Below are 12,249 nucleotides of genomic sequence, written 5' to 3' on the forward strand. Positions count from 1 at the left end.
CCTAAACCCAGTAAAAGTTCTGAGAAAGTAGGAGATGTGAAAGATAAATTTTCTAGGAAAGATTTTTTTTTAGTTTCTCCAAATAACACCAGGAATGTATTTGTATGAAGAAGATAACATCCAGCAACTCAGGTTGTTTAGTCTTCATAACAAAAAGAACCAGATTTCTCCAGAAATGCTGTCCATAACTCGGGTGAGAATTGATCTATTCTACTTCTGAAAAAGAACCCCACTACCAGATATTTCTCAATTTATGTACATACCTCTTAATTTATGTAAATATTTATGAGTGTTGCTACAGAACCACCTCACAGTCAATGGATAAGGAATTCAAGGACTCATTCACACTGAAAGAGACCTCTGGACATAACTGGTCCAAGTGTGATTCAAGAGCCAGTTTTAAATTAGGTCAGGCTGCCCAGGTTCATATCCAGTCAAGTTTTTAGTATCTCCAAGGAAAAAGACATATGAAAAAACAGATAGAGTCTTTTCAAAGAGTGGTACTCAGTTTCTCTATTCCAATGACTGAGGAATACCAAGAAAGTCTTAGGATAACTAGAGGAAAGCAAAAAAAAAAAAAAAAAGAGGAGGGGAAAAAAAAAGACATAACCCTTCACCAATTCACACTTTTTTGCTCAACTTTCAAAAAACCTGAAGCTCCCTAGTTTATCTCCTGGAATCCACTCAGTGGGCTATTTTCTGGTACAGGTCAAGGATCCCAGGTCTAGTATTAGACCTTTTCTCTCTTGCCAGATATCAGACTGCTGTTTTATGTTGTTTTGTTGTGTATATACAGTACAGTTTTTCAATAGTGAGAAGCACAAATAAAGCAACAAGTGAAAATAGGATGATGATATTAGTTAGAAGATCAACAGAGATGTTCTTCATCATTGCACCGAAGAAATTCTTATGTCTGGAAATGGTTTAGAAATCAAGAACAAAAATTAAATATCTAAGTAATACTATATATAACAATTTTGTATATGGGGATTTTTAATAGAGAGGAATTTAGTATTTTGCTCAATACTGCACAGAAAGCTTTGCACCAAAGCAACTAACTCTAGAAAACCGCTTTATCAGAATAGAAGTTGCCAGAAATTCAGATCTATTTAGATCAGGAAATTGCACTAAATTTTTTTTAAAATACTGTTAAGAGGAGGATGATAGAAAAAAAGCAATAACTTTTATATGCAGTATGATGTAATGATGCTTTTACTACAAATACAGATTAAAAAGAAATATAATTTTTCCAGCTTCATGTTGTAATTATTCATCTGATTTTTTCTGGAGAAAAAGATGACAACACATAAATCTTAATGGAGGAAGCAACAGGCAGCCCAGCCCAAACCTGCCATGTCAAGATGTTAAAAAGATAAATTGGGTGTTGGTAATTAATGGAGCACTCACCACTGACTGATTTAAGATTTTCCTTAGCTGAGCAATCTAGATATGCTCAACCATACAACAAAAAAGCAAGTGCAAAAGAAGATGGAAGTTACCAAATGGTATTTAAGAAATCCTTTCAAATGCAGTCATCTCAAATGCCATTCATTTGTATAATTAGCATCCAATACCAGTGATGGACCAGCTTCAGCCTCTTTACAAAGGCCAAAAATTTTCTTTAAACTTAAAATTCAAATAAAGGAACTCAAAGGTCTAGTTGCAACAGATTTATGGGCTAGATTCCTTTCATGTTCACAAAGCATTCTTACACATGTATGAGAAAAGGCAGCAAAATTTACTCAAGTGTTTGAAATGGTAAACATTTAATAGAATATACCCCAGTGAACTATTGAAGTGAGTGGCAGTGATGAAAAACAAACAAAACCCTCATACAGGCTTACCTTCTGCTCTGAATTCTCATAAAACAACAGCCCAAAATAGTCCTTTTCCAGTAAATTGAGGTGTTCACATACTTTATCAAACAACACTTGTCCTCTTGCTCTTTTCTGAGGGGTGGGAGGGTAGGAAAAGAAGGAAAAAAAATAAGGAAAAATAAGAAAAAAAGATAAAATTAAGATAAGTAAATCAGTAAGGTCCTTAATTACATGTATTGTTATTCAAAGATATTATTCAGGAAAATTTAAAAGATACATACAGCAGATTATAAAACTGTAAGCTTTCTTACAAAGACTGTTCACCATATTTAAAATCTATACATATCCTTGAAAAAAAAAAAGAGAAATTTCAATGTTTGTTTCAACACATCAAAAAAACCCAAAACAACAACAACATAAGTACACAAGGAAAATTCAGTACCTGAAAAATTTATATATTTTGCACTATTAAGTGCCACTAAATAGTCTTGGTTTTTCTGGATCTTTATTTTTTAAACAGCAGAAGGCTTCTTTTTCTGTATTATCTTCTAAAAATTGATATAATTCCTACAATGTTAACTTTAGCATTTTTATCATTTTGGTATACATCTCAGTGACTTATGAATCCCATTATATGATTGCACTGAAAAACAAAGTGTACTATCTTCAAAAGACAAAAAGAACACGCAGACCACTAAGAGCTGATGCTCAGACCAGCAGAAGCAGCATGCAAGCAGAAGCTGAACATAATGCAACATGTCTAGCTGTCTATATACTGCAGTGGGTTGTTTCAAAGGGCAGAAAATAAGATAACTGCTTTCTATCTGTGTATTTCTGGAATCTCAGTACCCAAAAAATTCATTAGATAAATAATAAGAAATCTTCAATAAGTTTATTTTTTCTAAAAATATTATTTTTGGAAGTCAGTAACAAAAGAAAAAAACCTGAAGGTTTTATTTGAGTTTAGTTTAAGTATCATAGTCTGCTGCTTTATAAATATAGTAGTTGAAGACTGATCATCATTTTACCATATTCTTAAAAAGCATTTTAAATCAAGCTCACTTGGTGAGCTCAGTATAAGTAGAACTGAAGCAAATGGCCGTCAGTCCTGAAGTTTGATCTGTTCTTCTTGTGACCTTTCCAGCAGCCTTCCAGTCATCTAAAGGGGGCTTAAGAGAGAAGGGAAGGAAAGGGCATGTAGTGACAGGACAAGGGTCAGTGGCTTTAAGGAGAGTAGGTACAGGTTAGGTATTAGGAAGGAATCCTTTACTGTGAGAGTGGTGAGGCACTGGAACAGGTTGCTCAGTGAAGCTGTGGCTGTCCCATCCCTGGAAGTGCTCAAGGCCAGGCTAAATGGGGCTCTGAGCAACGTGGTCAGGTGGAAGGTGTCCTGGCCTAAGCAGGGGGTTTAAAAACTAGAAGTTCTTTAAGGTACCTCCCAACACAAACCATTCTATTATTCTGTGACTCTTGTACCTGGAACTGGGAATGTAAGCATTCCATATGCCTGTAGTGCCAGTAATGAAAACAAGAGGTCCGGGCTCTACTTTCTGTGTGCCAGGTTTTAAGGAAAATCTCCGTCTCCTGCTGACAGGAGACAAAGATCTAGAGCAGATGGCTCACACCACATGCTCAGGGGTGGGAAGCTGAGACGTTCTTTCCACAGTTCAAATCTGACCATGACTGGCATGCAGCCTCCAGTTTGAAGCAACTCCTTCATGACAGCTCTGCTATTTGTGGCATTTATCATAGAGGCCACAACATGGCCTTTTCAAAGGGCTGCCAGCTTATAGGAATTTTTGCATTTGCTTATCCTACAGATTTCAGCGGATGCCACACACCACTGCCACTCCATAGAAACGCCGCTGGCAGCCCTGTGTAGGCCTGGGTGACACTGTGGCCATTGTCCCCGCAGGCAGTGGCGGAGCACTCCATGCGCCCCATTCCGGCACTCCCGCAGCTCGGAAAGGCCAAGAGGAGAAAGGAAGGTATGCACTGAGCAAAGAGTGAAGGCATTGTTGATTTATCCCCCAGGAATCCAGAGCTTTATTCAAAATCGCATTGTCCAGCAGCCATTCTACTCAGGAAGATCAGAAAGCTTTTGCAGAAGCAAAATTCTAAAATGATCGCATTTAGTAGCCCAAGTAGCAAGGCTAAATCAAGAAAGTAGGAGTCAGAGTGACTTCTGAAATGGGGAGCAGGGAATTTTAAGTCTGTTTGGTACTTTCAAAAAATCTTACTCCTCAAGAACGATGACTACTTCCTCTAGGCATCTGAAGTAACCACTCAATTTTCTTGACAGCTTCACCTTCAGCTTAGTAAGAAAAATCACCAATATAGAAAAGTGGCAAATTGAAAGCAGAAAAAATATAAGCAAGAGAGAATTCAAAGAATCTTAGGTGCATGTAATAGATGCCACTTTTTTTCCAAAGTTGATGTGCAGGTCAGTGATCATATCTTGCAAATGCAAGTTTCATTTATACAAATTTCAGTAAAGGAAATATATAGATAAGTGCAAAATAATAAATGCTATCATATCAAGACCACATCTAGAATCAGATGCTTTTTTATGAAGTTTATATACTAAAACCCACAGTTAATATCAAGTCTTTGACATCTAGAAACATAAAGCAGGCAAATCTACAGGAAATATATTGCAAGTACAACTGTAAAATATTGCACAGCTTCTTATTTGAAAGTCATAATAAACAAAGAACTTGGATACACTAAGCAGTGTCCACTCTATCTTTAAACACCTTTTTGTCAGTTCATCGTTCTTCCACATAACGAAGAACACTACCATGTCACAAAGCTCAAGTCTGTGAGTCTACATTCTAGCAGCAAAATGAAAAGAGATTATACCATCAGCAACTGGTATTTATAGAGCTCTGTTATGGATTCAAAAGCATAAAAAGTCTCTCAGTACCAGCAAAAGTTTTCATTATAGGATCCTACTTGCAAAATTGAAAGACTCTGAGTTATTTCATAGATGCATGTGTGTGTGTGTACATGTGTGTCTGTGTTTTCTAAAAGAATATTTAATTTACAAAACCAAACTTTTCAAGTGCAATTTCTTTGTAAGATATTTAGGGACAGGCATTACTACAGTTTCAATTACAGGATAACATAACTTTTCTGAGAAAACTCCTGTTCCTAGTAGAATGTCTCTAAACATGACCTGTTGTGATCCAGTCAAGTTCAGAAGCTAGAAATATTTTAATAGAGCACTCATATTTAATAGGGCACTCATAAGAAGGCAGCATCATGGTTTGCACAGTTTGTTACTTTATAAAATGGATTCCATTTAATTTTCTACCACATGTTTGAGATGCCAACTGATAGTAACAACAAATGTGCAAATTATAATCACTATTTTTATTATACCTATGCATATGTATATAGTTATGCAACCACATGCACAAACATATGTGTTGATAGCACAACAAATATTCCTGTTCCAAATTATAATGCAGAAATATAAAGCAAGTTCATCCTTGCTTCCACAAAAGGGAGCACATTCAACCTAGCCGTACCAAGAGAATGAGAAGTGAGAAGATTCTTACAGAGCCAGCACTTAAAACACAAGAGGACTCAGATCTGCAGTATTCTGTATGGCTGCCAAGTTATGCTTTCTTTTAAGTGAGAACATAAAAAGAACACATGTAACCAAGGTTATTCTAGTACCAATTTCAAGCCTGTATTTAGACTCTGCAGATGCCACCTCATAATGCAACCACCTTGTAAAACCAGAGGTAGCATTTTTCTGTCCTTTATGTTCTTCTCAAAAAAAGAGCAAACCAGAGCAAAGCAATTGCAGCTGACATTACACAATGGAAATTTCCATGCAACTGGGAATTAGGATATCATGGATCTGTTTGGCTATATAAAACCTGCCAACTACTGATGCAATATAAACATTCACAGCTACCAGTTCTGTTCAATACATTTATCTATGATAGGGATGCAGGAGTTGAATGCACCATTAGCAAGTTTGCCGGTGATACTCAAGTGGGAGGTGCAACTCACTCCCTTAAGGGATGAGAAACCCTGCAGAGCAATGTGGATAGATCAGAGCATTGGGCAGTCAGTGGCATGAAATTTAGCAAATGACAAATTCTGTACCTGGGACAGAGTAATGCTGGGCACAAGTATGAACTAGGAGAGGAGTGGCTGCAGACCAGCCCTGCAGAAATGGATCTGGGAGTGCTGTTGGCAGCAGCTCAGTGTGAGCCAGCAGGGAGAGCCCAGGCAGCCAGGAGGGCAAACCCCAACCTGGGATGCATCAAACCCTGTGTTCAACCATTCAGACACAAGAGATGCTTATCCTGCTGCACTCAGCTCTGGTACAGCCACACCTCGAGTACTGTGAGCAGTTCTGGGGCCCACAAATTAAGAAGGATGTGAAGGTCCCTGAATATGTCCAAAAGGCAACAAAAAAGCTGGGGAAAGGGCTGGAAGGAACATCCTATGAGGACTGGCTTAGGACTTTGGGCTTGTCTATGTTAGAGAAAAGGAGGCTAAGGGGTGGCCTCATTGCTCCCAACAGCTTCCTGAAGAAGGTGAAGAAGCAGGTGTTGAGCTCTTCTCCCTGGGATCAGTGGCAGGACACGTGGGAACAGTTCAAAGCCGCACCATGGAAGGTTTAGATGTGACATTAGGAAGCATTTCTTTACCACAAGGGTGATCAATCAGTGCAATAGCTTCCAGGGAGGTGACTGATGCCCCAAGCATGTCAGTGTTTAAAAGTCATTTGGACATGACCTTTAGGTCAGCCCTTGTGGCATGGGTGCTTCCTTACCCTTAAAGGGTTGGTCAACAGGCAGCTGAACTCGATGCCCATTGGAGGCCCTTTCCACCTGAAACAATCCATCCTATTCTTATTCCTTCCTTCTGGTTTCTGTAGCAGTACGGGCAGAGGGAAATCCCAACATTTCTTCCCAGCCCAGCACTAGCAGAAAGGATTGAATGGGCTATCGTGTCCCAGCCTAGACATTGAATGTCTCTGTGTGGGAAGGAGGCATGTACCATCTGATGGGTCTGAGAGATGTGGATTATCTCAAACTAATTTAACCATTTGAAGAAATCTGGAGGGGAAAAAAAAAGCCAACAAAAACAAGTACAGTTTTTAAGTTTCCTGTGTTCATTCAGTTAATCTGGGCTTCCACAGAATGGCAGAATTCCACATATCTCTTCAGAGATCAAACCCTTAGCCGAATGCAGGATATGCTTCCAAACTGAGTGACTTTTTGAAGTGTGCAATACCTATTATTTCCCCAGGGATTTTTTTTTTTCTTCTTGTACTCATTTTTAGAAATGATTGAGCCATTTCCCTTGGAGAAATGTAATAAAACATTTTATTACATTTGAGAACATCAGTACCCCATGAGAGCAAGAGTCCATCTCCAAAGTGGCTAACCACAAGTATCTACAGGCAAGCACAGGAGGAGCACCCAGAAGCTGACTAACTATGACACTGGTATTTGCCTGAAATGCCATGAGTTTTCAGCTCCAAAAACATTTTCAAAGACACATATTTACAGGAGGAAAAAAGATGAATTTCATTTTATTTTTCTGAATCAGTTTAAGAGCCAGTGCTCACAGGCATTAACACAACTCAATTCTGTAGCCAGGCCCAGGCTAAAGCATTCCTCAGTTTTGTTTAAAAAAAATCAAAACATCCTTTGCAGTCTGGCAAAGGCAAGGCCACAGAATATGAACGAGGCCGTCCCGGTTTCCTGAAACTTGAAGAATAAGGACTGGTCACACGTAAGAGATGAGGAGATGTGCAGCTATCCTGGGTTGTTTTCAAAAGTATGATGCATATCAATAACAAGCATATTTTTTTGGCTGCAAAAAATTGCTTTGCTGTGCTTCTTGGCCAGTGATGCATGAAAAGTGCTCTCATGCCTCGCCTGCACTTGTATTTCATGCAGGGAGAGCTGAGAAGTGCCAGTTCCTGATGCTGCAGCAAACCACAGAGCCTTGTACAAACAAGAACCCTGGGGAAAACCAAACCAAGGGAGTACAGGGGTTCACTCCTGCTACAAACTCAGAGTGGCAAGGAAAGGCAGAGAGGAAGGGCATGAGTGGTGCCTTAGAGGTGCAAAAGCAGCAGGAGAGAACGTAGGCAGAATGGCCCAAAGGAGCCCTTGGCAAGGAGCCGTGCTCAATGGTGCAGAGAAAGGCAAAAAAATCCCCAGGGACTGTGATGACTTCACTCATAAACATTACTTTCAGTGGTGTCTGTTGAATCTAGACAAATATTTTAAGAATGTGCCAAATTTAACATCATCCCTATTTTCCTTTTTCTAAATAAAAGATGTCATACTTTAAACAGACCACTTAGTGCTTGAATAAACCTAGACTAGACATCTGAGCAGTCAGAAAAAAGATTTGCAAATCAAAACTCCACTACAATTAAACATCTGTTCCATATCAGCTTCATTCAGAGTTTTCTTAATTCAGGGTTAAAGACTGATCTTAATTGTACAGTGAGCAAACATATTTTTACTTTGTATTAGCAAACTGTAAGTAACCATAGAGTCTGTGTCAACTCTGATGTATCTCACTTGTTCATACGTGCATAAAATACGGTCAGTGCTGGCATCCTTTAAATGCCTTTTGTCATAAATATTTAATTAGACCACTGACTGAATGCAATAAACAAACCCAATAGGATCTTCATTTGCTTCTAACTAGCAATCATTATGCACTTAGCCCTTCTTTTTTTTTCTTTGAACTGTGTTATTCTCTACTAAAACACAGTTTATATTTCAAACAGAAAATCTAAACTAGTCTTTACTGCAGATCCCAAATTCAGTGACAGAATTTCTTCACAACTCTCTACAAAATCACAGAATGAGAGGAAAAAAGCAAGTTTATTTCCTCCACAAAAGCAAGAGATACATGTAGTTCACAGTAACATATTAGTAATTCATACCTCCCACAGAGATCAATTATCAGAAAAGGAGTAGGTCAAAATTACATCATTTGCACTGTGCTAGAAAAATTAAAATTGCTCCTAAAAATTAAGTCTTAAATATTCCAATAGTCTGCATATTCAAGCTATTAAAACTCAACTGCCATCACATCTCAAATATTACACTATTGAATCATGAACCAAGGCTATTTTATCCTTTAATATGGTTCTGTCATTTCAAGCAAGCACAAATGTTCAGTCACAGTCTTTGGCAAATATCACTCATTAGCTTTCATCCTCAGTACCTTGAGAACTGTCTGTGATAAACTTACAGATCGTTATTCCTTTATCTCTCTTTAAAGTAATGAAAGGTAACTGAAAGTTTTTTAACAATCCACAGCCTGTGAAAGTTGTTTTAAGTCATGCTCCTCCAGAACTATTCAATAATAGCTTCTTCCTCTTTCTATCTCTCCAGGTATTCACATATTACTCTGAAGATTCTGAGGCTAAGTAGGTGTTATCTTTAAGATTTACAATAGTTTTAAGCTTAAAATAATTAATTAATTGCTCATGCTCTGTGAATGCACATATTGTGTACATGTAACTCCTGTTTAGTAAAGTACTTGCATGCAGTATTATTTTGTGATTTATTTCAGAAGATTTCTTTAAAGCAACAGAGCACAGAAAATCCATCTATTTTATTATTACAGAACCTATGGACTTCAGGAACTAAAATACTAAATTTAAAGGAATTTAATATAACATTGTAATGGAGGATATTTTTCTGTCTTTTAAAATTTTACAGGTTCCAAAGTAACAATATAAAGCAAGTTTGGAGAGTGGCTGGTATAAATGTTTGTAACACTATCCCCACTCGAATTTTAATTCCCCAGAGCAAGCAGCCAAGATGCAGACCACATTTCATCAACCATGCAAGATTACAATCAGCATCTCTGCATTGGTGAACTGAATGCAGCTCATTTCTGGGAAAGATCAAAAACCACAAAACACTACAGTGAGAATTTCAAATTACAAAGAACTGAAGAACAGGTTTCACCTAGCACAAGGTTTAGCTCTCACATCATGGACTTCTCCAGGCAACAGTGGAGTACCTTGGCTGTTGTATCTACACTGGCACTCACACAAGGATATTTGGAGAAGCTATACTCCAGAAAGATTACAAACCAGGTCCTTCAAATTTGCATCTTCAAAAGTAATGAAAGTGCAAAGACAGGTGAGAAGTAAAAAGAAATAATCACAAAATAAACTGAAATATCTGTTCAAACAGTTACACAGATAAAGAATTACTGACTTTAAGTTCAAACTGTCAAGTTCACATCACTTAAAGATCTACTAAGGCAAAATAAAGAGTTCTCAGGGAAAGAGTAGATGACTCTCAGAGGTGATAAATTAATTTACAAAGTAACATCAAAAAGAAAAATATCTGAGATTTGCTTTATACTGAAATCTAAAGATCAACCATGTCAGGCATGCCTGGGGCAATGTGAAAGACATGCAAAAACAAGCCAGAAGAAACAACTCCACTGTCAAATAACACTAGGTGGCTGCAAAAAAGAACTTAAAGTAATTACCAATACATAAAACCCAAGTGGCAACGAAACAAGAAAGGTTCAAATGTACCTGTACTCCTGCAGCAATATTTAATGACAAATTCTGAACTATGGAAGAGCAGCATCAAATGACAGTCATTTGCAAAGATGTTTTAATATCCCATTAAAAACATGCCAATTCACCAGGAGTGAACTTTTCTTTTTTCCCCACAATTTCATACAAACGTATCTTATCTCAACATCCTAAAGCTATATTCTTTCCAAGGGAGCACCTCCCACCCATTTCTATTCTGTACTGCTCACCATAGCAATTCACTTTCAGAATATTTTGTCACAGAAACCAGTTTTTGTTCACTCTGATGTATTTCTCAATGCAGCTTGTATGTCACATATACTTCTTTTTTCCAAAACGGGCTTTAACTCAATACAGATTCCAAGAAAATGCTTCATTAGGCAGAAGTTACATCAATTTCATATTAACTAGACTTTAAATTGTAATAAATTCCTTTTTTATTAATATGTTAATTTTGCAGATGTACCTAATCCATCCAAAATAAGCTGATCTAGTTCCTGTTAGAAAAAAATGCACATACATGCAAAAATTTTAGGGTTATAGTTAAGTTTTTAACTGGATTTTTTTTCTTAAATAGTACATATATATTCCATTTCTGACATATATTTGCTCCAAAAACTCCCATCTGAAAATTCCAGAGTACAAAAAAAAAAAAAAAGGAAAATAAAGGTGACATGATATACAATTTCTTTATGCAAACCCTACTTTCACCTGTGCCCTTTTCAGGTGATGCAGCATTAACCTCTTGCTTACAGAGGATCTTGCCGTACCAAGACAAGAAGATAATTGAGAAGATAAAGATTATTATTACAAAAACCAATCTGCAGTAGCCAGGACAGAAAACAAGTATGTCAACAGACACAAATTTGCTTCAGCCACATTACAATTCCAGGACTTCACCAATTCACTTAAATTAATCCCTCTGCCTATCTCAGCTTCATACTACAGAACTTTAATGTTTAAGAATATAGCAGAACTCAAGTTACAGCACGTTAGGATATCCACTTGTCACTTGGTAAATATTAAATTTCTAGAAATGTTTAGTGAAGCATGGAGAGTCCGGTTCAGAAAAACCTCTAGAGAGCTTTTGCTGCCTAGTCTAAGCCTCAGAGATGATACATTTTAAAAAATGTTTAATTCCAGATGAACTGTCATTAAACACCAACCTTAAGCAAAAACTGTAGCCTCTTTTCTAATACAACTGTTATACATATTCTGTAAAAGCTTACCAATACTTTCCTGAATTGAAATATCAATTTTTTAAGTTTGGAAATAATCTATTTCAGTCATCTTTGAGAAATCATTCTAATTTAATATGCACCAAATGTTACTTTGCAAAATAAGAAACAAAATCAGCTTCAGTGTTGGAGGGGAATGGAAAGTGGGGGAGGGGGTGGTTGTGTATGTGTAAAAACTGTGTTTTGTACAAAACATTATATGAAACAATGTTTCTTTCTTTCCTTATTCAAAATTCAAAATTGTGTTATAAAAAATTAAGCGTGTTGAAATGTTTTAAATCACTGGAGCTGAAGAAACATAACCACAAATATGTCTAAAACTAAATTAAGCTCACAAAGCAAAAGGGAATATAAGCAGGATAGAAATCTAACTATCACGTGGACAGGAGTTTAGAGAGCAGTTTCTGGTCTGGTGAAACAGCATTTCTTCCTAAGCACACAGACTATTGTCAGTGGATATTCTGTTCTCTCAGGAAAAATTATGAACAGGATGGGCAGAAAACAGAATGGAAATGAAATAAAATTTAAAAACCTGTCAGAACTCTTCATCTAGCATCTCAATCTATACTAAGAGTGCTTTTTAAAATAAGGGAAAATAGAAGGAAATGAAGAGAGAGGTGTCAGACTAAAC

The 12,249-nt window shown here is 37.1% G+C and overlaps 1 protein-coding gene across 6 annotated transcripts in view; it reads right to left on the reverse strand.

Annotated features, from left to right (window-relative positions):
- The window catches only part of EPB41L2 (erythrocyte membrane protein band 4.1 like 2), a 108,357-nt gene that overhangs the window by 45,089 nt on the left and 51,019 nt on the right, over window positions 1-12,249 (reverse strand). For all 6 annotated transcript variants that reach the window (XM_084201505.1, XM_084201508.1, XM_084201506.1 and 3 more), the window contains one exon: window positions 1,845-1,949. In XM_084201505.1, the coding sequence (XP_084057631.1) occupies window positions 1,845-1,949 (105 nt within the window). The remainder of the gene's footprint in view (window positions 1-1,844; window positions 1,950-12,249) is intronic.

Source organism: Fringilla coelebs (genome assembly GCF_963513975.1).
Source record: "Fringilla coelebs genome assembly, chromosome: 3".
NCBI lineage: Eukaryota > Metazoa > Chordata > Aves > Passeriformes > Fringillidae > Fringilla > Fringilla coelebs.